This window comes from Momordica charantia (assembly GCF_013281855.1).
Source record: "Momordica charantia cultivar OHB3-1 chromosome 4 unlocalized genomic scaffold, Mcharantia_2.0 BLBB01000004.1, whole genome shotgun sequence".
In the NCBI taxonomy this organism is placed as follows: Eukaryota; Viridiplantae; Streptophyta; class Magnoliopsida; order Cucurbitales; family Cucurbitaceae; genus Momordica; species Momordica charantia.
In genome coordinates this window covers 27,364,758-27,389,837 of record NW_028275162.1, presented here as the reverse complement: position 1 = coordinate 27,389,837, position 25,080 = coordinate 27,364,758, and the positions used below count along the sequence as shown (strand labels likewise).

The 25,080-nt window shown below is 32.1% G+C and overlaps 4 protein-coding genes across 4 annotated transcripts; 1 reads left to right on the top strand and 3 right to left on the bottom strand.

Annotated features, from left to right (window-relative positions):
• Nucleotides 1-2,657: 2,657 nt before the first annotated feature.
• LOC111006165 (NAC domain-containing protein 92-like) lies at nucleotides 2,658-4,598 on the bottom strand. Its single transcript, XM_022277934.2, has 3 exons — nucleotides 4,163-4,598; nucleotides 3,796-4,076; nucleotides 2,658-3,532 (listed from the first exon to the last, which is right to left on the bottom strand). The coding sequence occupies exons 1-3, from the start codon at nucleotides 4,356-4,358 to the stop codon at nucleotides 2,975-2,977; spliced, it is 1,035 nt and encodes a 344-aa protein (XP_022133626.2). The 5' UTR covers nucleotides 4,359-4,598; the 3' UTR covers nucleotides 2,658-2,974.
• Nucleotides 4,599-14,136: 9,538 nt separating this feature from the next.
• Nucleotides 14,137-16,368, top strand: LOC111006070 (Pentatricopeptide repeat (PPR) superfamily protein). The gene has a single exon (XM_022277816.2). It carries the CDS (start codon nucleotides 14,292-14,294, stop codon nucleotides 15,921-15,923), a length of 1,632 nt encoding a protein of 543 aa, XP_022133508.1. The 5' UTR covers nucleotides 14,137-14,291; the 3' UTR covers nucleotides 15,924-16,368.
• A 135-nt stretch (nucleotides 16,369-16,503) lies between these two features.
• Nucleotides 16,504-17,796, bottom strand: CASP5 (casparian strip membrane protein 1). Its single transcript, XM_022278738.2, has 3 exons — nucleotides 17,311-17,796; nucleotides 17,108-17,231; nucleotides 16,504-16,988 (listed from the first exon to the last, which is right to left on the bottom strand). Exons 1-3 carry the CDS (start codon nucleotides 17,526-17,528, stop codon nucleotides 16,770-16,772), a joined length of 561 nt encoding a protein of 186 aa, XP_022134430.1. The 5' UTR covers nucleotides 17,529-17,796; the 3' UTR covers nucleotides 16,504-16,769.
• A 2,950-nt stretch (nucleotides 17,797-20,746) lies between these two features.
• On the bottom strand, nucleotides 20,747-24,856 carry LOC111006233 (RNA-binding KH domain-containing protein). Its single transcript, XM_022278025.2, has 8 exons — nucleotides 24,697-24,856; nucleotides 23,332-23,930; nucleotides 22,781-23,212; nucleotides 22,442-22,699; nucleotides 22,067-22,333; nucleotides 21,777-21,844; nucleotides 21,452-21,519; nucleotides 20,747-21,254 (listed from the first exon to the last, which is right to left on the bottom strand). Exons 2-7 carry the CDS (start codon nucleotides 23,908-23,910, stop codon nucleotides 21,474-21,476), a joined length of 1,650 nt encoding a protein of 549 aa, XP_022133717.1. The 5' UTR covers nucleotides 23,911-23,930; nucleotides 24,697-24,856; the 3' UTR covers nucleotides 20,747-21,254; nucleotides 21,452-21,473.
• Nucleotides 24,857-25,080: the final 224 nt, after the last annotated feature.

The following is a 25,080-nucleotide window of genomic DNA, read 5'->3' as shown; positions in this document are numbered from 1 at the left end:
AGTTTGTTAAAATTTTCTATTTTTCCTATTTTTAATTTAAAAAAATATATATATATACTCTAAATCTAAATCATTAGATCTTTAAAAGGAACAATTTTAATAACAGACGCAAGGAAATGTGTATTACAAAGAGAATCACAAAAAAAATAGAAACAACTTTCTAGATCGAAAGATATCCATCTCCATCCATATAAAAATCTCCTTTAAAAAGAGCCTACATCTGCATGGAGGAAAAGTAAATAATTTTTTACCCTAAACTTGATAAATCGATCAATTTTTATCTTAAATGTTCAATTTAATCAAATTGGACCTAAATTGAATAAATGTTACAATCTTTTACCTTAAATTACAGAGGGTTGAAATTTGAAGGTTTTTTTTTTTCTGATAAAAAGCAATAGTTCTCCGGTGCATTCAATAAATTATCAAACACATGTTTTGAAAGAACTATGAAGTTGAAGACATATTGGAGACAAAGAACACAACTCCATCAAACACTGAACTCTTGCATATGTACGGATATGGGGCGAGTGCAAATACTCAATATAGGGACAAAAAGATCAAATAGCGACCGACTCTTTGGGTAATTAAAAAAAGGCACATTGGAGAAAAATATTGGTAGAATAATAGTTAGTTTTAAAGTAATTTGAAATTAAAAAAAGAATCAAAATGAAGATTTATCATTCTAAACCAAAAAGAAAATGTGGCACTTTTCATCTACACCAAGTTGTAAAGAACTATTAAGAAAGCTTCCGGAAGATGTTATTAATAGCCTTCATTGGGAGATTTAAATATGTTTAATAAGAACCTAGTTATTTATATTCATTAATAATAAGGCACCTATCTCTAATTATTTATATTCAAATTTCCACCTCTATATGTTAGTACTAAAAAATCATATTAATTATCATTTAGGTAATTTAAATATATATCTAGAGAATGCATGAAACTAAAATAAGCATAATTACAATAAAAGCCATAAGATCATTTCAAAAATTACAAACCACTCAATTATATAATCCACTAAAAACTTTCCAAAAGCACAAAGAAATATATATTGTTGAAAAATTAATCCATAAAATTTATTTCAACAAATAATTAACTAAAAGGATAAAAGATTGCAATTTTTTTTCTTCTTTTCCTTTTTCTTTTGCAAAGTAAATTTAAATTGTATATTAGTCTAATATTTGCAGCCCTAATATTGTTAACCGTGTTGATTTAGTTGGATTTAAATTGTGCTCATTTTGTTCAATTGGTTAACTATTTGAAAAAAAATACATATTTATTTTACATTATATATCTGCAGATGTCTTTACAAAATAAAAGTATTTATATATCTCAAAAAGATAATGTAGGAATAATATAGGTAGATGGAGGCTTAAACATATATGAGGCTATTTTATTCGTGATATTCCCTTTTTTTTTTCTTTCTATAATAACACAGCAATAATTGTTTTCTCTTTTAAAATCTTTGAATAAGGAAAAAGAAATTAAGGTATTCATAATCTTGATGCATTGATCCACTTTTGCCATTTTGATTCTTAAAACTTAAAACATCCGTTAATTTCATCTTTTAATCTCTTACCTTTGTAGTTCGTCAACTTTAAAAAGAAAAAACTTCAATTCCAGAGGTCAAATTTTATTTAAAAGGAGAAATGAACAAAAAGATTATGGACAAAATTGTAATTAAACTAAAAACAAAAGCGACGTAAATTGTGAACGAGTCACCCTACTCAATTATTCTCGTTTATTAGCAACGGAAAAAAAAATACCATAAAAGATTAATTCAACTCTATTGGTGGGTGTAGTTAGCTTGTCAAAATCACTTCCACGGTCAAAATTAGCAACTCGTAGTAAAAAAGGTTCAAATTTTGAGAGTAAGCATAGAAAAATTCAAAATCAACCGTTAGATTGTAAAATTTACATACGTACCTTGGGTCATGCAAATCTATCCATTATCAACATTAGTTGAAACAAAAATGACATTACCGTAATTTGAACATAGATCACTTACTCTAATATTTTGTTGAGTCGCGGTTGAATCTAAAATATTTAAATTGATATGTTACGATATATTTTATATTTTTCTAATTTTTAAAAAATTTATAGTTGATTTTCTATGGGTGGAAGTATTTCACTTAAATCTTTATCATCATATAAATATTAAAAAATTGATGATATTAAATTACATTTTATTAATTAGTTAAAAATATCAATGTTTGATTGTATGTATTTGACACTAATTCATAAAATAAATAAAAAAAAAACTTATTTTTCCCTTCACACAAACACGACTTTTAATAACTTATTATTATTCAAGTAATCAAAACAATTGTGGTAGAAAAAATGACTCACCAAATTGTTACCGTATGTAACTTTTTTTTTTTTTTTTTAAGAATTTACTATGTATGGACAACTTGCTCTACTTCAAAAAATATATATATAATTTTTAAAACTTTTATCATCCATCTTTTTAGCTCTGCTTATATGATCAGAATCTGATGGAAAAAGCTTAGTATATTAATTACAAAAATAAAAAACATTAGAGACAAAATAATTATATATATATATATATATAATATTACTGATAATTCTACATCAAGAGATAATTTTAAAATGGTATCTCAGAAATTATAAATAACAGTGGCTGCAATTTTGAATGAAAGAGAAAGCTTGAAGGCACAATTTGCATTCTCTTGGAATATCACATGGCACATATAAGAAAAACATTTAGAACAATTGTTTCCAAGTATTGAGATTTCTATACACAAGTATATTTGGATCACACTAAAACCCAAAAAAAAAGTACTAGCAAAAAGGCCTAAATAAAATTATGGAGCAGTTGAAAATTTGATGACAATCACCTATAATTCAGAAACAACTGCCCATATTTTCCTCCCTAAAGGGTAATTATATCAAGTATGAACCTCCCCCAATCATTTGAATGATCAGAAAAAGAAAAAAAAAATCTGGAAGATCAATAATCCCAAAGACTTTGAAGGTCAATTGGGTCATCAGAGGAAGCTGATGGGATGTGATCATCTTCAATTCCAATTCCATGGCTGAATCCTCCTCCTGTACTGTACTGAGAAATCTCCACCTTCGGGTTCACCGTCTGATTCTCCAGCAACATTCTCACAATTGAATTCCCGGGCATCCAAACGGAATCCGCAGGGTTCGCCGGCGCCGGCGCCGGAGCGTTCGGAAAACTGAACGCCGCCGGAGGGAGCATCCGGGAGGAGGAGGAAGAAGAAGAAGAGAAGTGGGGGTGGGTGGTTCTGAAGTTGTAAATCATGTCGGTAGCGGCGGCTGCGGCGGCGGTGGTGTAGGGTTTTGTCTCGTCCACGGGGTTGGAGAAGCAGGTCACGCGACCGCCACGTGCGTCGCCGGCGTACGATTGCGAATAATCCGCCAGCGGCGGCAGCGCGGCGGAGTTCCGGTCCGTCTCGAAGGGCTTTAGTGACACCAGCTCGGAGATGTGCGTTCTTTTGTCGCCGGAGCTCTTGTTGAAGATTCGGCAGATCACCCATTCATTCTGAAAACAGAAATTTTCGATTCAATATATATGAAAATATATCCCAAAAAAAAAACCATTTTATTTTAGGCTTATAGTTTCTAGCTGATTCATGATTTCATAAATCAAATTACCTTGCGACAATTTTCTTTCAATTAAAAAATCATGTGATCGGGACAAAATAGCCCATGGTTTAAAAATTAGCTAGCCGCATATACCCAATTGGGAAAACCAAACAAAGAACGAAATTTTGAATTGTAATCAAAAGGGTAATTTTGTATTACCTTAGTGGGTTTGATAAGATGATGAGAAACCGAATGTTTGCCTTCCAAACGGTACTCATGCATCACCCAATTGGATTTCTCCCCTTTTGGGGCTCTTCCTTTGTAAAAGACCAAAGTTTTCTTCATACCCACAACTCTCTTCCCTCTAAAGATCTCCTTATCTTTGCCGGTGGCCTTCCAGTAGCCAGATTCGGTGGCCCTGTTGGTCCTCAGCCCCGTCGGATACTTCCTGTCCTTCACGCAGAAAAAATACCATTCCTTCTCCCCCATTTTCGCCCTCCCTATAACAACAAAATTAAATTAAACCAAATCTGGCGTGTCCGAGACGCGATTCTTCGATTAAATCTAGCAACTGAGTTGGACTTACCGGGTAAATCCCAGGGCTCGGATTTGTTCAAATCCGCCTCTCCGATGGCTATGGCCGTGAAGGCGCTGTTGACGACCTTGGGGGAGAGGTAGTGGGTTATGAGCTCCTCGTCGGTGGGGTGGAATCGGAACCCCGGCGGCAGCTCTATGTGGTCCTCCTCCGGCTGATCCATGATCGGAAACTTGCTGTTTGCCATGATTTTGGCTATAGTTTCTAGAGAATTGGAGATCGGGGGAGGATTTGGGAAAAGAGAGGTAGAAGAAAAACCATAGCCTCAGACCCAGAGGAGGCCTAATATAGAGAGAGAGAGAGAATGGTGTTTGGGTAAGAAACGTGCTGCCTAAGACAACTATGCTGGATTTTTTCAATTTCTCTCTCTTTTTCTTCCTTTTTTAATTCTATATTCTCATAATTCTCATCATCGCCACCGTCACCCTCACCCTCACCCTCACCCAGACCACATGGATTACATTACTATAATTTATATCTAAAATTTCCCGCGGAGAGGGTCAAGAGAGATGGATTTAGACCATATGAAAGCGAAACAGATTTCCACGCTCAAATCAGTAAAATTCGAGTGCTGTGATCCCAATTAAATTTGCATATAAAGACTCTTTTTGTACTTATTGATGTAAAAGACCTTCATTGTTTCTACTCCAACAATAAATAGGAAATAATTGAGAAATTTAATGAAAGCGAGAAAATAGATAAACACAAAATTAATATGGAAAACTCTAAATTGAAGAAAAAACCACGATCCCACAAGAAAAAATAATTATTACAATCACAAAATTTCTCTCCCCGAACCTAATTACACAAAACACTCTCTCAAAACAAATATGACTCAATTAACTAAAACTGAACAAAATTCAAAACCATTAATTCTTCTTAGAGCAGTACTTGAAGAACTTAAGCAAACTCTCTTTTTGTACTATGTAGGAGAATTCACTCTTCTAATATTTTGTCAGAACCCACCTAGCGGTTATCAAAGATTACTACAATAATTTAGACTCGAATTTTTCGATAGTGGGAGCGGTTGCGAACAGTTTACTACTTCACACTTGAGCTCAACATTGGTTTAGGTCGAGGTTTGGGTGAGATTTCGAAGAATTGTTCCTCTGACCAAAGATCTAACGTATAATCCTTGGACGCTTAATAACTTCTCTTTGTTCTGCCACATGAAAGGTTGCTTTATACAGCGGAATCTAGAGTTTAAAAAAAAACAAAAATTAAAGTATCTGTGAGATTCATAGGCCGGAAAATTCCACGGAGCTAAGCTGGAGATTGTATGCATGCTTCGCAGCATTGCACGGGGGATTACAGCGATGTTTTTTTTTTTTAATTTGTTTTTCGTCTTCATTAAAATGGACTTTTCAATAATATAAACAGTCTACCAAAAGAAAACTCTTTTATAATTTGTCTTCCTCCACTGTTGAAAAATCCCTAAAATAGAATAATGTTTCCATTCTTGACATCTCGTTACAGTTTGAAGAAGTTTGTGGAAATTAGATTGTAAAATACGTTTTTTTTCCCTTCTTTTCTTTTTAGAAAAGTTTTTAAAATTAAATGGGCAATAATTATTGGGTAGGTAAAATATTAAGAGGTGCTTATATTGAGGATATTTATTTAGCATATTAAGTAACCTAAAATGTTGGCTCATAGACTTCTCATTAGACTAGTGTGCTTGCTAAGTTACTAGCTAGATCATTAATTCTATGGGAATATAGTGGGAATCCTAAAATGAAAGTTAATATAGCGAATTTTGGCCAACAGTAAATAACAATTTGCTATTTTCTTAAATTTGAGTATTGATCTTCTCGAATTTTAGATTTATTATGTTGAGAAAAAAACTAACCCCAAATTTTAATGGTTTGAGATTATCCATTCAAAATCTTAATTTTCTAATCATGCATAGATCTTAATGTGAATACCCCAATTTGTGAGTGCTGTTTTATGAATATTTGAGGTCAAAGGATTAAGAATTGATTTAATAAACATAAAATTGTGTTTAAAAGTGAAGTAGTTAAGCTATATATATGATTAAATACTGTATATAATTTTGTGGAAAAGTACATATAAATAATTATTCTAATGATTTTGATTAGTAGGTGAAGAGGCAGAGTTTAAGGCAATCAAAGTCATGGTGTTAGTTGTTATTTAATTTATTAAAATAAAGTCATACGCGGTTTAAATTCATATTCAATGACTTTGTGTAGAAGTTGACTTCTTTTTATATATTATTCTTTTTCTTTTTCTTTTTCCCCATTTATTATTTGGTCTTTTTTTATTTTAATTATACGGATATATTTAGTTCTATTATTACAAAATAATAATATCTCTTTTTTTTTTACATAAAAATTAGGGGAAATGTAGGGTTGTCTCAAAAAATCATTTTCCACGTATATATATTTTTAAAATTATTCTAAAATATAAGTCATTCATCATGAAAATACGGAAAAGATAGTTTTCATAAAATAATTATTTATACATATTTTCACATATATTTTACTTTTTTTATTAAAAAAATGAAAATCAATAACATATGAAAGTTATATATGTATATGTATTTTGGCAGCTTGCATGTGCTGATACTTGGGCATCATGTTTGGTCACATGCACAATGATATTGTCATCAATGATTGAGTAAGAATTTCTATTAGTTAGAAAAATGCAATATCAATTCATGGATTGATTTGATTGGATGAAGTTGATTGTGGTTCTTTTTCCTTTTACTTTTATTTCAATTTTCTTATTTGGTAATTTCCAAGCCTTTTTTTTTTTGTGGTGTGGGTTTTATATTTTCTACATCTTCATCTATAAATTTCAATAAACTTTTATTTACTTTTTAGTGGATACAAATATTTATTTTGATCTTCATTTCTAAATCTTTTTTTATTGTATTTAAATAAAATTCTACCCACTATTTTCTTATTTAATATCAAACTTGAAACATGTGACTTATAAATACTTACCATGTGCATTATATATATAAATACTAAAATAAAATAAGCATGAAATTTCACTGATTATATCCCTATTTAATCAGGTATAAATTGGTTATTTACAGTGTATAAATTTAAGAGAACTATATATGCTTCTAGAATTTTATATTTAAGAATTTTGGAAAAATAATCGTATTAACTTTATTTTTATTTCCTCTCATGTTGGAAAATAGAAGAAATTTTAATGAGTGAACATAAATTATTTATAAATTATGGCACCGATCCGTAAAAGTATTTAAACTTTATTAGACAAATGAAAACGATTAACTTATTAATATTATTGATTACAAATTAAATATAGTTTCAAATATATATATATATATATATATATATATATATATATATCGGTTTTTTTTTTGACCTTCATATATATATTGGTTATGAACTTTTGGAAGCTTGATTTTTTATTCTTTATATTATCTATTATCTATTTTGGTAATTCCCACTAATTACATTGCTAAACAACAATTTTTAAAATTAAAATTTAATTTTCCAAATCTATTATCAAACATATATTTGAAAATACTAAAAACATAAATTATAACACTCTTTTTTCATTGAATATGTTGTTTTAAGATTTTTTCCACATCACCAATCAAATGGAAACCATAAAAATATATTTAAGCCTAATAAATTACAACTTTGTAGGAAATAATAATAATAAATTTAAGCAATAAAAGTTCAAAATAAATACTTTTCAACTTATCTCAAAAAAATGTTAAAGGATAAATAGATCACCGTTCAACTCAAAAGCTTAAACTTGAATTGAGTAAATTTAATTCAGGAGAAAATGAGTGATGATCGTATGTTCATTTTCTAATGAGCAAAATCATGTATACTAAAACTAAATTAAGAAATATTCTTTTTGATTTGTTATGTACTAGAAAATGATATTATAATCTCAATAATGATATTTTTCTTCCTTTTATATAACAATCCACAAATAATAGTCCACTGGATAGGCTCCCATACCGGAATACACATCTGAGAGGAAGTGTGAAATATATATTAAAAATATTAAATTTATTTTAATCAATCAATTAAAATATTTTTTTAGTACAATAATATTTGGGATGAAAATTCGAACCATTTTTAATCATGGATAAATATCTTCATTAACCAAGTAATTGTTGAGATTGACCCATAAATTTAAATGTTCCTCGTCATTTTCTTGTTATTTTAATTGTAAAACTTTAACTATATTATATACTTCATTCATCTGATTTTCTTGTAAGGATTTAGTAAAAAGTAGAGGGTTGGATACAAAAGCAAGCAATTCATAAATAAAGTCATTATTAAAAACAATGTCAAACCTTGTAAACTCACCAAAAAGATTCTAAATTAAAAAACTAAAATTATGTAAAAAAAAAACTAAAACTAAAACGCGGTTTGATAACTATTTTATTTTTTGATTTTCTATTTTTGAAAATTAAGTTTTTAAATATTACTTTAGTCTATATTTTGCTATTTACTTTTTAAAAATATTTTTAGAATCTATGCTAAAATTTTGAAAATTATAAGAAAATTATTTTCAAAAAACTTGTATTTGGTTTTTAAATTTAACTAAAAACTCAAATATGTTTTTAAAAAATATAAAAATATGCTAGAAAAGTTAAAAATATAATGATTATCAAACCGCTATAAGGATGAGCTAGAGAATAATTATTTTATTATTATTATTAAATTTTTTTGACAAAAAGCTAGAGAAGAAATTGATATCTCTACCAATTTATGAATAATAACAAAAACACAACCTATGAATTTCATGACGTACAGTTTTGTTTAATTGACGCAAGAGTTTAACAGCCACATGGATTAGAAACATGAATTGAAATCATGTTTTAAAGCATTATTTTAATTGTAAATAAGACAAAAAGTCATAACTAATTTTTTTTTTATAATGCAATCAATAATGGTCATTAGATTTAAATTCTTTTAAAATATAAATTAAAATAAACTCACCACATCCAATATATGTTATGTTTCACTCCTTGCAAAGACATCTAATAAATTTTAATTAATTTATGGTTAATTTATTTATAAATATTAAGAAAAACAACGTAACTTTATTCATGAAATTATTTTCAAATAGATAATTATTTTATCTTTCTTACTTACTATTATTAAACCACCAATTTATTACATTTTGACTCTCTTTTTATATATTTGAGTTGTCAATTTTTTTTAATGATAGGTGGTAAGTATCTAAATTTTATTATTTTTAAATGGTTTTAGGCAATCTTCATGATCAGACGGTTGAAAAAGACTCATCAGGTCGTCATCAGATCTACAGCGTAAGATTGTCCAACAAAAATAAAAATAAAAATACCACGCTCCCGCTGCCGTGCCGCCATGGCCAGATAGAAAAACCGACTCAGCAATCCACTTGGCGAATTCTAATTGGCCCGTTTGCAAAATAGTAAACCAATTTTGCGCTGACGCATTACCAAAGTGGGCCCTGCTTCCTTGTACCCGACAAGATCCTCCAAGAGGTGACATTGACGTGGCACGATGTCATTGGCTCAAAAAAGTATTATAGTCCAAAACTTGTAGAGGATTTGATCAAAAGTTAGGCTTTTTTTTTTCTTTTTGAAAAAATCAAAAGTTAGGTTACGCAATTAGATTAGATTATTAATAGAATTATATAAAAGGTTATCTGGGGACTTGGGAAATTAGGTAAATCAAAACGGCGTTGAAGATAAGCACAAAGCTTACTTTTTTATACTATTAAAATATTTAAAGACATTATTAAATTAAAATGAATTAATCCTCGTGTCCAATTTTCAGACAACCTGCAGCGTGCGTTCACATTGGCCAAAAAGATAAATCCCAAGTCAATTTGATTACGTAAATTAATTTGTTAAAACAAAAAATCAGATTTTAATAGATTATTATAAAGTTTTCTCATAAATAACAAACAGTGTTTTAAATTTGTTATTATAGAATCCAGATTCAAAAAGTGAATTAGATTATTAAATATTGCTTCCTTCATTTACCAATTATATGTAACTTTGAGTGTAGCCCTGTAGGTATTTTACTAAAGTATATACTTAAAGAAACACACACACAATTCAAATCTTATATATATATAGTGTTTTATGCAGATTTTAGCTAATCCTGAAGATTTTTGTTATAATATTGCATATTTTTACCCAATCAAAATAACTAAAATACAGTTTATGTTGGCTTTGGCGGTTGATTAATTTATCTTGTCACTAGATTATGTTGGACTTTTTGAAACCAAAATCACTAAAAGTTTCAATCAAACGCTCTCAGACACCAAATCTTAATTATTAAAAAGAAAAAAAAAAGGTGGAATAAAGAAGGTTCAATCAAAAATTTCAAACCCCACCACTCAATCTTGTCACGGTCTTCTTAGAAGTAGACAAAAACTAAAACCATTAAACATTACCTTAATGTATCCGATAATAAGACAAAAACAAATTAAAGTAATAAGCTGGTAAAACTTTATATTATACAAAAGTGGAAAGGAAAAGTAAAGAGTGTGTTGGAATTAAATATAATGTAATTCGCTATGATATTAAAGTCAATGAACACAATTGCACATGAGATAATGTTAAAAAAGGCGTATGATTTTGGTCCAAGTGTATCGCTTAGTCACTGCCAAGTTGGTAAATTGCACGTTGGCATTAATTTATTTCATATGGATGCATGTAAATTTACAAGCCAACTATATTGTAGGCTGAGATTATGCTTGCATTATTTTATTTATTTCAGTTAAAGCAAATGTTTTTTTTACGTTGGAAGTTCAAATCTTTTCTACCCTATATTTGACTTCTAATATTTTTTTAAAAATCTAGATAATATCGTTTTCTTAATATTGTCAACGTAAACTTAGTTCAATCATTAAGATATTTTACTTCTTCATTATATCGGTTGTACTGTAAATATATATATATATATATTTAATGTTTTTGTTTCTTAAAATTAAACTAGGTTTGTTTAACCATTATGAGTGTTTAATTTTTTTATGTTTTTTTTTTACTAAACTTAGAATAACTTTTTGAAAACTGTTTTGAAAAAATCAAATCTGGGGTTGAATTATCGTTAAACTAAAAGGTTTGCTTAATATGTTAAGCTAATTTAATCTTTTAATATATTATAAATTTTAACAAAATAGATGATGTTATTTGATCTGAGAAGAAAGTAATATTGCAAGAGCTTAGAAATAAATTATTACTCCTTCTAAAATAATAATAATAAATAAATCAATTATTACTACCTTAAAAATTTGAAGTTAATAGGTAAATATGAATTTAATCTAATTGACATAATTTTAACTTTTGGTCTGTTTCGAAAACAAATGAAATGTCATACGAACATAGTATTTTAAAATTATTAATATAAAAACATAATTGTCATCGAACAAGTCTATAAGATAAATTTACTTTTAAGTTGTACCATAAGAATCTTTTGTAGTATCAAAAGAGTTTGGCAAAATTAATCTTATTAAAATAATAATAAATTCAACCACAAAATTAAAGAAATTATATGGATTTAAAATATAATAGACATCAGATATATTAATAGTGAACAAATCTTGTTTTAAAAATGATTTTATTTCATTTTATATTTTCATTAAGGATAAAGGAATCATTTGATATATATATTGAACATCATCTTTTTGTAAAACAACCCCTTGAATTTAATAAAATTACACATATACATATTGCATATACATAAATATTACATCAGCAAGAAGAATATGTGTTTCAAAAAAAAAAAATAAGAATGCCTTCGTAGGCTCATGGAATATTCTCTATGTGATATGGTAACTTTTTTTTTTTCTTGAAACGCGGCATAGTTTGTGACTATTTCTTCATTACTTTAATTAACAATTGTCTTAAGATATAATTAATTATTCATTGTAAATGTTGAAATACATTGTATTATGTTCAAGGTTTCATATTGATGTTGGGACATCAAAATCAATAGGGAAAACACGTTAAATAATATTTTCATATTACTTGTATTTTATAGTTATTGGGACATTTTATTAAATTATTAATTTAGTTCTGGTTTAGTCTTCCTTTTCAAATAACTATCCTAAATTTAAAATTTTCAAGACTTGGATTAGTTTCAATTTAGTCTCTGACTCAATATGATACCTATAATTTAGTTAATACTCTTTGAACATCCTTAAATTATTATTTTTTTTCATATTAAAAAATGTAGCCATATTTTTCTAATACTAATAAACTAGCACAATTAATCAAATAACGGTTCATCGCCCAATAGTACCACATATTTCTATAGGACCTTTAATTTATCAATTATATTAAGCATTTTTTTAATAATAAACAAAATATTCGTGGAGGTCGTATAATAAATAAAATCTAGAAATGAGAAGTTTAGAGATGGTTAGATATATGTATCTGTCTAGGCATAAGAGATGAGAGTTTATTATGAGGAAAAAATTATATTAAAAAAAAGGATAGTTCTAGAAGCATTTTTGAAAAATAGTTTTTGTTTAATAAAAAACTGTCTCTTTCAATGAGATAATTATTTAAAATTTTCATGAAATCTTCTCTTAATTTGGACAACTAAATTCTGAACTCCTTTATGAAATTCTATCAGGAATATGAACAATAATTTGATTTTGATGCATCTAAATTTCTACTAAATTAAAGAGTGTTTTTCGATAACATATTTAGAAATAAGGTACTTGCAAATATATTTTTAAAATATGGTATTCCTCTACCAAATTGTAGTTGGTCAACTAATAAGTTTAATTTGTCTTTTAGTAAAATCATATGTCAAAAACATGAGGTTTGGAAAATGGTTCCATTAATTACTTCTTTTTGTGTCTAAAATAGATGATTTTCCTAAAAGACAAAAAAAAGAGAACCAATAGTTATAGAAAAAATAATGATAATAAAAACAGTAATTATAATTAGGTTCTAAAATGTAATTTTATTGGAAACTGCATATAGTTAGATTGGAATTGTTCATATAAGAGATGATCTTGATACACTATTTGTTTTCCTTTAGTTTGGTTTTGTTAAAATTTAAAAAAAAAAAATGCTTCCAAATATATTTTGTTAACTATCTTATATTTTCATTTTTAGATAGACAAGAACATTAAATTTTTTTTTAATAAAATGATTTTGCTTAATATTTAATATTTAATTTAGTGCAAGTAAACATATCAAATCAATCGAGGTGGATAACGTAGACCATAGAATGTCTCATAATCTCATGTATATATTTTTTGGTTTGATAAATTTTTACCAATCTTAACTTACGTTGTATAGAAGAATCCATGGAATATTTTTAAAACTTTTGATAAGCCGAAGCCCTCTGAATCTTTGTGAGTTAGCAAGGCACGATATCTTGACAATGGAAACTTGACGAATTAATGTACGTTTATTTAGTTATATAATTAAATTGAATTGTTTTTATGCATAAAATAAATAAATATATGAGAAATTGGTGGGTTGGGCTTTTTCTTCTTGGCCCAAGAAGAGAGTGAAACAAGAAATCGAAGAAGTTTAATATTTCCATTTTTTTACGTTTTGATTCAAATATATGTCTTTAAGCAGTTGACATATACTCAAAATAACTTGATATTTATCTTAATTAAATAAATATATTATTAAAATTCGTCAATTAATTAAATATATTATAAGAGATTTACCTGTTCTGCGCTATAACTTTGTGTTTGTGTTTTTTTTTTTAATACAAATATTTGGGTGTTTTTTTTACTACTTTAGGTCTCCTATTTAATTCTCAATTAGTACTTCTTAGTGTTTTTTTTTTTAATTGTTACTTCTTGGTGAATATTAAAATTTACTAATATTCAGTGAATGATAAGCATCTAATGAGAAATTAGGTCATTTGAAAAAAAAAAAAAATCTGAGATTCTCCTCATAAATTTTTATCTAACTCATTAAGAACATAAATTTATCAACAGTCAGTTTAAAATTCACACACAGAAAATACATAATTTAAAATTGTTAAAATGTAAAATTTTTTGAAGTTATGGTGACATGATAATTGATACATGATAAATCTAGGTTTGTATGTATAAATTGTAGTCTGTAGAGAAATAGAAAGCAAAATTAAATGATCAATATTTCCCCGTCGTCCCAACGGAGCCTCGTTTGATGATCCGAAAGAGAACAAATGACAGTGGCGCCAACCGCTTCCAAAGGTCTAGTTTATGGCAGAAATGTACCAGCTTTCGTGCTTTGAAGCAAGTCCATGCTTTTCTGGTCGTCAATGGCTTTAATTCAAGCACATCTGCCCTCAGAGAACTCATTTTCGTCGGTGCCATAGCTATTTCTGGGACAATGGACTATGCCCATCAAGTGTTCGCTCAAATTACTGAACCGGACATCTTCATGTGGAACACCATGATCAGAGGCTCGGCTCAGAGCTTGAAGCCTGTAAATGCTGTTTCTGTTTATGCCCAGATGGAAAATCGTGGGGTTAGGCCGGATAAGTTTACCTTCTCGTTTGTTCTCAAGGCCTGTACTAAGCTTTCTTGGGTGAATTTGGGATTTGGGATTCATGGGAAGGTTGTGAAGTTTGGGTTTCAATCTAATTCATTTGTGAGGAATACTCTTATTTATTTCCATGCTAATTGTGGCGATTTGGCCACTGCAAGAGCACTTTTCGATGCTTCTGCCAAAAGGGATGTTGTGCCTTGGTCAGCTTTGACGGCAGGCTATGCAAGAAGAGGGGAATTGGATGTTGCACGAATGCTGTTTGATGAAATGCCCGTGAAAGACTTGGTCTCGTGGAATGTGATGATTACAGCATATGCGAAACTCGGAGAGATGGAGAAGGCAAGGAAACTGTTTGATGATGCTCCGCAGAAAGATGTTGTGACTTGGAATGCAATGATTGCAGGATATGTGCTTGCTGGATTGAACAAGCAGGCTTTGGAGATGTTTGATGCAATGATAGATCAGGGACAAAGACCGGATGATGTGACAATGTTGAGTATCTTGTCTGCTTCTGCTGATTTGGGAGATTTGGAAGTTGGAAAGAACATACACCGTTCCATTTTCAACATGTGCTGCGGAGATTTAGGTGTGCTTCTAGGTAATGCACTTATAGACATGTATGCCAAGTGTGGGAGTATTGAGAATGCTCTGGAAGTTTTTAAAGGGATGAGAGACAAAGATACCTCCTCATGGAATTCAATAATAGGAGGATTGGCGTTTCATGGACATGCTGAGAAATCGATAAATCTGTTTCAAGAAATGCTGAGGTTGAAAATGAGGCCAAATGAAATCACTTTTGTTGGCGTGTTGGTTGCTTGTAGTCATGCTGGGAAAGTGCAAGAAGGGCGTATGTATTTTAATCTTATGAGAAACTTGTATAAAATTGAGCCCAACATCAAGCATTACGGATGTATGGTAGACATCTTGGGGCGTGCCGGGCAATTGATTGAAGCATTTGATTTCATAGATACAATGGAGATCAAACCTAATGCCATCATCTGGAGAACACTACTTGGGGCCTGTAGAGTTCATGGAGATGTTGAGTTGGGAAGGCGTGCAAATGAGCAATTACTCGAAATGAGGAAGGATGAGAGCGGGGATTATGTACTCCTATCTAACATATATGCTTCACAAGGTGAGTGGGGTGGTGTCGAGAAAGTGCGAAAGTTGATGGACGAAGGTGGGGTGAAGAAAGAAGCCGGTTGTAGCCTGATCGATGCTGATAACAGCTTTCTAATGAATTTTTTGTTTGATTCAAAGCCAAAGTTTGTAGAAGGCGGCAGTTAATCTTGTATTACGTTAATTTTAGTGCAACAACCACACTGCTGCCTCAAAGTTTTAAAGTGTCTTAGGATCTTTTCCTCTTTGGATATGGCCATAGAAACGAGCTCATGGATCCAGCTGCGGTCAAAGGCTTTGGTACGAACCATGGCTATAGGCTTTCTAAACTGTGTCTGAATCTGGTCATCAAGATCGTATGGAAAGGTCTTCAACTTCTGGTTGTGGAGCACTGGAGCATGAAGCTAAAGCTTTCATGTTTGAAGATTTGTGTGCTCTTTGTGTTGCTATGTTTACATGGAATCCCCAAAATGGGGGTTAGAATGGTTGTTCTTACCCTGATGAAGTACCTTATTTAGAATTGCAGGTTCCATTTACCTGTAAGAAGTGGTCCTGGCTTCTTTTGTTAAGCCTTAATAAATCACAGGAGCTGTTCTCATCAGCTTCATTTTCATGTCTGCTAGATTCTTTTGGACTTATAGATAAAAATTCTGAATGGAAATAGGACTCTGAAATATCTATGGAGCAGACTTTCCAACGTTCTCTACATGTATTTCCTTCTCTTTTATTCTTGCAGTAATTTTTACTCTTAAATAGGAAATAGTTTTACGTGTGTTGAAAGTCTATCTGCATTCTTGGGCTGGATTAGAGATATAATAGTTTCCATACGGTTTTCGTTACAAACTGAAGTTCAACTGGACATCGACTTGGTAGAAATTACAATGCATAACACACACTGAGAAATTGGACATCTAGTCATATTTTAACACACTCAGATTCATATATCAATTGCAGATAAAAACACACAGATGTAGTTTTTGCATGCTTGCAGGTTGCTGTGATGGTAATCTACTTTCAATGACGACGAGACAGTGCTGCACCCAAAAGGAAGATCATAACCATGAATAGAACAATTCCTGCAAAAGATCCGATCAAAGAGCCTGAGATCCGCTCGCAGAAGGAGTTAAATTGCTGGCAGATAGATAACCAATTGGTCCTGGAATTTCCTTTGTGTGCTAAGTACACAATGGCTGCTGCTGCAGAAGCCCCTGCTGTCAAAAGAGCCATCATTCCCTGTTCACAATCATATGAAGCACATGAGTAAGCGAACTTGGTCGGGTTTCTTTCCTTCTTTCTTTCTCTTAATTACTGCCAAATATTACTTGTATAGATCAAAAAGATGAAGGAAGTACCGCGCCCAAGAAGACCAGCAAAACTCTAGTGCCATGTGCTCTGCTCCTCACGATGTGGAATATAGAAAGAGGAAGAGAAAGAACCAAGTAGCCAGTTACAATGGCGTTGGCCACAACAAAGAAGCTGCTCAAGCACCCAAAAGAGGTTAGTAAACTCATGAGGAGTTCAGTTTTTGAAATATAAAGTGCTGGTTATGACATACGTAAACATTGGGAGATCATTATACTCGGCTCTGAACCGAATGAACTGTGTGGAAAATGGAAGCGTCTGGTTTGTGGTTCCCATAGCTATTGCATTTCCTAATGTTCCAACAATGGCAGCCAACCGGAGGATGAAGTCGAGAATCGACAAACCTCGATTCATCCCTGGTTTCGATTTGGAACTCTTTAGCTCACCCGACTCGCCCACTGCTGCCTTCATCTTTCTTGGAAGGTTTATGTTTTGGCTAACAAGTTTTCAGATGTGGTTTCTTTAGGACAGTAAATTTTCATGGCTGAGCAGTGTGCACCAAGGAACTATTAATATGGAAAACAGAGGCTGGGCAATGTTGTTTTGGTGAGATTTAGTGGCTGAAAAGCCCCACAAGATAGCATAACAACTCCCCTCCAAAAACAGGGGAAACTTCATGAATAATGTACCTTCAAATTAAAAATTTTCTAAAAGTTTGATACTTTTGAAAATAAGTTTGAAAAGATTGTAGTCTAAGTTCTAAAATATATATATATATATATATATACACACACACTCTAAAAGAAGGGTGTTTTTTTGAAACCATTGACAAATATATGACATGTTTTGTCGGGTATAAAATCGTGGGTGCGAAATGCGATTTTCATGCTTACATGAACCGTCACGAAACCAACGCATGTATAAAAGCATATTTCCGGTACATGTTTACTTAAATAAATCGCATGTGTAAAATATGATTTATGCCCGATTTTGTTGTAATCGTAACATAAAGAGCAATTTCACATTAATGCATATTTGATTCCCAATTTATGTAAATCATGTTTCATATCTACAATTTACCTACTCTATTTGTTCCATCATTTTTTAAACCATCCTATTGGAATTTTTTAAAAAAAATGTAAGTAATCAAACATGTTAGGACAGATAGAAACAAATAGAATCCTGTTTTGTTTGTGCAGAATGGTGTATAAAAAGTTCAAATTTTATGATATAGCCACTTAAGGCAGAGTTCAAGGCTACCAAATCCCCTGCCACAACCAAAATGGGAAAGAATTTGGAGTGATGTCCTTTGGAGAAGATTTGGTTGGTTAGAAGTTGGTGTGAAGAAACCCAAAATATGAAAGAAAATTGAGGGAAGTTGAGTTGGGTTCAGTATGTAATTTGGCTACAATATCTAAACCATTCCACTTATTCTCCTTTTTGCTAATTCTTTTATTTTCCCTCTAAAACCATAGAATGAAAATTTGGTCCTCCTTTTTGTACTAGTTTTATCTAATCGAAAGAAAAAAGGGATGATAAAAAAACGTTACATCAGATTCATTAATAATAATACTACAGTTTTCAAATAACTATTGATTTTGTTGCTACATTTGTGTAAATTTCTAATTTGGAGATTGATAGTAAAAATAATAATAATAATAATAATAATAATAGTTGAGCTGTAGTAAGAGAATAAGAGTTATACAAACTCGTTTTTTAAGTCCTTTAAAATCACATTTTGAAATTTGGCAAAGGGAATAAAAGAAAATCAACTCTTGAAAACATTTATTCAAGCTTAAGACAAATTGATCTCTGAATGTATTTGCGAACAAGAAAGAAGGATTCGAGTTATCAGTGTGTTCACACTAATGATTCCTTACTGGACTAAAGTCAACAACGATAGTCCTAATTTTGGGAATCTACTTTGATTCCTAAATTCATGGGTCCCACAATCTTTGTATTATTATTATTTTCTTATTTTCTTATTTTTACTTTTGCAATTAATCTCATTATTGGCAAACTGGAATGAAAAAGTAGATTTTTTAGAAATGTTCGAATATGAAACCCATAAACTAGGGGTGATATTTTAACATATTTTTTTTTTAGCCAAAATGGTCAACCGGAGTTAGAAACTTAGTCCAACAAGGGTAACGTGATATTTAGAAACATTAAATTGAGAATTTTATGTTATTTTGCATAAATTTGATACTACAGAAAGAGTTGGCCGTACATGTTAATTGCTTATTTTCGATAAAAAATGTAAAAAATGTTATTATTTCAGAAAGGCATCTCATCTCTACGATAATATTAATATCACCTTCAACAATGAAATGTCGCCAATTTTACAGGTCATATCTAAATAAAATCAAATAATAGAATAATAAATTGGAAAATAAGCTAGAGAACCCCATCAGTCACATCCTATAATACATCAAATAAAACTAGTTAGTTTGAAAATAATAATAATAAGAGTGCTTAGCTTAATCAATACCCACAGCACTTTAAGAAGCCTAAGTGGGATGAGCTTACAATTTCAGTTTGAAAACCACATATGTTAATCGGAGCTGCCCAAACATTTCACTACATGCATTGAAATTATAACACATTTTGTATCCATTATAATAATAAAGAGTTACATAAGCAAATAAATTACAAACACTCCCATTGAGCTTGGAATTTCAATACAATGTAATCTAACAATTCTCTACCCACATCCATTTTATAAGACAATTATACCACCAGCTCCAAATTGCTTGTGGATCAGGCCAATGAGTCCCCAAAATGAAGCAACCAATTCATTTGAAGAGGAATCCTCATAGAATGGCCACTGCCCTGCAACACACCTAAAGTATCTCTTTCGTTTGGAAGAGAAGCCACGTCACTCATTTTAAACATTCAATAAAAAGCATTAAAATTGTCTGTTCCGATCTCTGAATGGGAAAAAAGGGTGGATCTACTGGATCCCAAATTAACTGGCTTATGGCAACTGCCTCTGTCAAAAGGAGCATAGCTCACAGAAACTCAGTCATACACGTTCGAAAATGTTCACCCAACCTTTATGTCATTGTCCTAAGGGCCATAATATAACAGCTAATACCTGACAGCTAATACCTGGTCACAGTTCCAGCATCAACAAGTATCCGTGTAGGCCCCGGGGGTATCATAACAGAAGGTTAAATAGTTAAATCATAGACCATCTAAGGTTGGAAAAAGTATGTTATATACTCTAATAGAAAGAAGGTGAGAGGAAGGGCAATTTTTTTGCTATATCTACAGCATCAGTGACCCGGCAAGTATGTCATTGGCTTGTTGACCCCACAGCCATGCTAATAGCAGATAAAAATCCTTAGAAGAGAAAATGCTGTATATCCAATCTAAAAGTAGAGGATAAGAAAAAACTGCATGGCATCCTAGACGAGGTCAAAAATTATACTTCAAGCAATAAACAAACCAATGCATTTTCAAATTACAACCGACCTTACCTTGCTTGTATGTGAATAGACACTGGCTATCATCATAATATTGCCTCCACTTTACGCATAAACTAAACCAGCATGCATATTTTTGCACATATTATTTCCAATTTCACCGTGTTCAATAGATATGGCTTGAAGAGTTGAGAAAACGAGCAACTGGCCCCTTTTGCTTTCTTACTGCTCATACCATAACTTAGATAACACTATTGAGACTTGACAATAACCATTTCTTAAGAAATTGGAAATTCAAAAGTAGGGGTGTTATATCACCATAAAGATGAATGACTATTTGGTGAAAGATAGCAGAGTATGATACTTCAATCCCTGCACAATTTAGACGATGATGTAGAAATAGGCAGCACTCGGGTAAAAGACAACCTCCAGGACAACATGAATTCTAATCAAATCTTGTAGCAGTAAACCACACAAAATGAGAACTCCACAAATGACCCTTGAGGAAGTCAACACGGTTTTGTAGTTCAATCTATGAGCAGGAAAAACAATAAAAAAAGAAGGCATTTCGGCTAATAGGTTCTTAGGAGCTCAAGATTGTATGCATGGTCATCTTGGTATGTGGACGAGTTAAATTAAGAGTCAACAAGATCTTCAGGCATAGTCCTTCTAAAGGTAGCATCAAGGTGGGCCATGAATATGTCAAACCCTGGTTCATCTGGTCTTCAGGTTAAGGCAGTAGGCTGGCTTCAGGCTTCATAAATCTCAGCTGTTTTAATGGGAAGGGAAAGGCAAGGGGAAAACAACTGTATCAGAATTTTGAGCATAGGGAGACCGGATAGCTTATTTTCATCAAACTATCAATTGTCAGAGGTGCGTTGGCGAATGTTCTAAATAGGTAAGTTATCATTTCTTCCGTATTTTTCTCTCTTTATTCCTGCCCCAAGGGAGAAAAGAATAGCGTACCTGTAGAAAATGATCACCAAATCTAGGAATAGTTTCTCCTCCGAGAAACACTGCCATGTCCAGAAACCCTAGAGAAAAAGAAAAACATCATAAACAAGATTGTTACCCTATTTTTGTTCTTATTTGGGTGGGGGTAACACCAACTACACATTAACGACTTAAAACCAATTCATAACTGTTAGAAAGATTTACAAGATTTTTGACAAAATATAGTAACAATACCCACATACCATCAAATTGCCCCAATAACTAATGGGTGCATTGATTGAACAAAGTCAATCTAAATCATCATTCCTGCTAAATAGAGATGAAGAAAAGAATTTACCCTGAACTACCACTTCTTCCCATAGAAAAACTTCCATAGGCCCCATAAGCACTACCACCGCCACCAATCTACAAAGGAAAAAGTTGGCATCAGTTGCAAATTAGATATCTGTTTGTCAGATCTTGACCAATAGTAGGCTAAATATCAAGGTGACAAATAAATTTTTTTTTTTTAATTTAGAAGCGCGGGAGGAATAGTTTCAAAACCGTAGCTGTATTTTAGCCTTCTCAAAGCAGAAGGATGTCTTTCCCCTCATCTCTAAATTAGATGTATTAAGTTGACATACATACCTGTGAGCCACTGTAACTTCCATAACCGTCACCAGCAGCCAAATCATTGAAACCCCCATAACCACTAGAATAAGAATGTCCACGCCCATGCCTTTTGCCATCCCTACCATCGTAACTTAGACTATCTGAACCATCAGCTGAGAGGGGAAGATACGGCAGAACAGGCAGCATAGCAGATAGAGCACCTTCTCTATCAAAAAGGTTGGCTCTCAGCCTAGTCACTACATGTACAAGAGCCTCTTTGGCAACATCAAGATCCCCGGATATCTAATTATTAAAACAACCAAATTAACCCAACACCATCACAAGCAATATTAAACACGAGAGGATTCATTATAACGGGAAACTGAATATAAATCAATTAACAGTGACTACCTGCACCATTTCATCATCTTCCAAGGCAACCTTAGGGAGGTTTTCTTTTGACAGTATTCGAATATTAGCTTTTGTGAGCCTCCTCAACTCAGTAATGATAGCTCCACCTTTACCGATTAGGCAACCAATTCGTGAAGTAGGCACAAGCAGGCGGGTTGTGAATGAAATGATTCCAGAATCTCTTTCCACTTTCTCACTGCATCTTGGTTGCAAGCGCAAAGCAGCTTCTAGCGTGGGAGAATAAGAATCTTCAAAGAACTGAAGCAGTAAACAAATAAAACTGTCAGAACTATAATCCACAGTAAACAGAAGACATAGAAATGATAGATTAGATTATACCTCCTTCGACGAAATATTTATCAAGCAATCATCTCCTTCAGTCGCTGAACTATCAACTTTTATGGCAGCCTTAGTCTCCTGTCTAATCTGATTGATTATGGCTCCACCTTTGCCAATGACACCTCCAATATTTTCAGTTGGACATATCAGTCGAAGAGAAAATTCTTTTGAAGATGACAATTCTTCCCTTGGAGCTGAATATAAAGACCTGGACCAATTACCACTGTCACCTTTATATCCTCCATATGGACCAACCAATGGGGCTAATCCCATAATTGGACCACCATGTGTAGGAGTCACAAGTGAACCACCAGAAGAGTAGACATTAGGCATGGCAGAAGCAAGTAGATGCTGAGACCGTGATGGATTGTCATGCAGTCGAGATGCAATCCGGTACAAGGCCTTCCTCACAATCAGGGCTTCCCCAGATATCTGAAACCCATAACTAATTAAAATGCTATTCAAGGAAACAAAAGCATGCATTTAAGATAGTTCAATAAAAAAGAATTAGCAAAAAGGAGCAAAAGATTTGGTAAAATCCATCTACTTACCTGCACAAGTTCATCAGAACTCAAAGCACAACGTGGTAAGTGATCGTCCTTAAGAATGCGAATCTGTGCTCCAGTCTCCGTGCGAATATTCTGGACAATCTGCCCACCTTTCCCAATAATACAACCAATTTGATCAGATGGTACAAGAAGTCTAGCTGTAACCTGGTGACCTCCTCCGTCAGATTCCTCGTCATTTAGATCATCAGCCACAACTCTATCGTGGATTTTGAACAAAGCCTCCTGAGCTGGACAAACATAATCGTCACTTTCTTCCAAAGAATTTATCTCATTGCTTGCGCTGTAGATGGTTATGACTCGCTCATCAGATCCAGGCACTGTTTCTCCAATTCTAATCTTTGATTTAGTATCTATTCTTAACTGCTTCACTATCTCCCCTCCCCTTCCAATAACACTTCCAATCTTCTTCACAGGGCACAAATACCTGTAAACAGTATCTTCTGGATCTATGACAAATTGATCTCTGTCTTCGCCATGAGTTCTTCGTTTGTTCCCCCCGTTTTCAGCATAATCAGACTGAGAATGGTTTCGTTTTCCATAACTATTCCTCTGACCAGCCATGGACTAAAAACTGATTATATCTGTCTCGGACATGGATGTTTAAGAAAAAAAAAGGTATGAAGCCATTGGTAAACAGAAGAATTAAGGATAACAGAGAATCCAAACAGCCATATAAAATCCTAGCTATACCAAGACCTGGACATATACGCTACAATATCATACGTGCATCTGACACAACATAAGAAAGTGGTCCAATATCAGTAATACACATCTAAGAAAGCAGCAAGTTCGGTCAGGCCAAGAATATGGAAAGACGCCAGATGAACAAATAGAAAGACCGCCCCAACTTCATATAATTAGTTTTATACTGAAAACCCGTATGAAACGTTAACTCCCGACTCTACAACAGCATGCCTGATTCAACGAAACTCCAGAGAATAGGAAACAGACATTCGAATAATTATGTGGGATTGTAGCCACAATCATTAAAAAATTCGTTTTTTATTCTCGCAGGAGTTACAACTTTAAGCATTTTTTTAGAAGTCAAGAAGAAGCTTTTATCCAAACCAGTGCGCTTGCCAAATTGGTGATTCGAACGGAAAGGGGAAAAACGAGGAACGCAAAAAGAAAAACTACCCTACTGCAACAAAGCTATAAGAAAAGGAATTTAGATCTCAACTCGTCAGCCCTATCAGTCGCACCTAATAAACACAGCGTGACAATAGATACAACCACATCGCAGAAGGATCGCAGATTTGAGCAACAACAGATAAAGTAATCGGTACCTAAAACAGAGAAATAAAAGTGATACGAGGAAGATGAAGAAGGTAGAGATAATGAAGCAACCTGTAAATCGACAGAAAAAAATCAGGAGGAAGAAGGAGTCTCCAAGAACGACTGGCGTTATCGAGAGTTTTAGGAAACGTTCGTTGATTCCCGAGCCTTTGTGTGCCGGAGTCTAGGGTTTTGACCCTCGGGACTGGCCAAATAATTTTACTTTCGCCAAATTACACTTTCTGCCACAAAATATTTCAAATTCAGATTATTACATATCTTTTTTCTCTTTTTAAATAAAGATTTTCACATATCTACAATAATATCCCGACCTATTTTCTTTTTGGTTAAATTAGAAGTTTTAAATAAGGTATTTTGGATTTAGTTTATTTTAATCCAATATTTTAAAAGGATTTTTTTTTATAACATATTTTAAAAGGTTTATTTCACTGCTTG

Bases quoted from the DNA above. Each gene is read 5' to 3' on its own strand.
- LOC111006165 (XM_022277934.2), bottom strand. From the start codon at position 4,358: ATGGCAAACAGCAAGTTTCCGATCATGGATCAGCCGGAGGAGGACCAC. The intron at 4,077-4,162 runs GTAAGTCCAACT...TTGTTGTTATAG, and splicing joins CGAGCCCTGGGATTTACCCG to GGAGGGCGAAAATGGGGGAG. The intron at 3,533-3,795 runs GTAATACAAAAT...TTCTGTTTTCAG, and splicing joins ATCTTATCAAACCCACTAAG to AATGAATGGGTGATCTGCCG.
- LOC111006070 (XM_022277816.2), top strand. From the start codon at position 14,292: ATGATCCGAAAGAGAACAAATGACAGTGGCGCCAACCGCTTCCAAAGG.
- CASP5 (XM_022278738.2), bottom strand. From the start codon at position 17,528: ATGAAGGCAGCAGTGGGCGAGTCGGGTGAGCTAAAGAGTTCCAAATCG. The intron at 17,232-17,310 runs GTATGTCATAAC...GTGCTTGAGCAG, and splicing joins AATGATCTCCCAATGTTTAC to CTTCTTTGTTGTGGCCAACG. The intron at 16,989-17,107 runs GTACTTCCTTCA...GATTGTGAACAG, and splicing joins TGCTGGTCTTCTTGGGCGCG to GGAATGATGGCTCTTTTGAC.
- LOC111006233 (XM_022278025.2), bottom strand. From the start codon at position 23,910: ATGGCTGGTCAGAGGAATAGTTATGGAAAACGAAACCATTCTCAGTCT. The intron at 22,700-22,780 runs GTATAATCTAAT...TTACTGCTTCAG, and splicing joins TAAATATTTCGTCGAAGGAG to TTCTTTGAAGATTCTTATTC. The intron at 22,334-22,441 runs GTAGTCACTGTT...TTTAATAATTAG, and splicing joins AAGATGATGAAATGGTGCAG to ATATCCGGGGATCTTGATGT.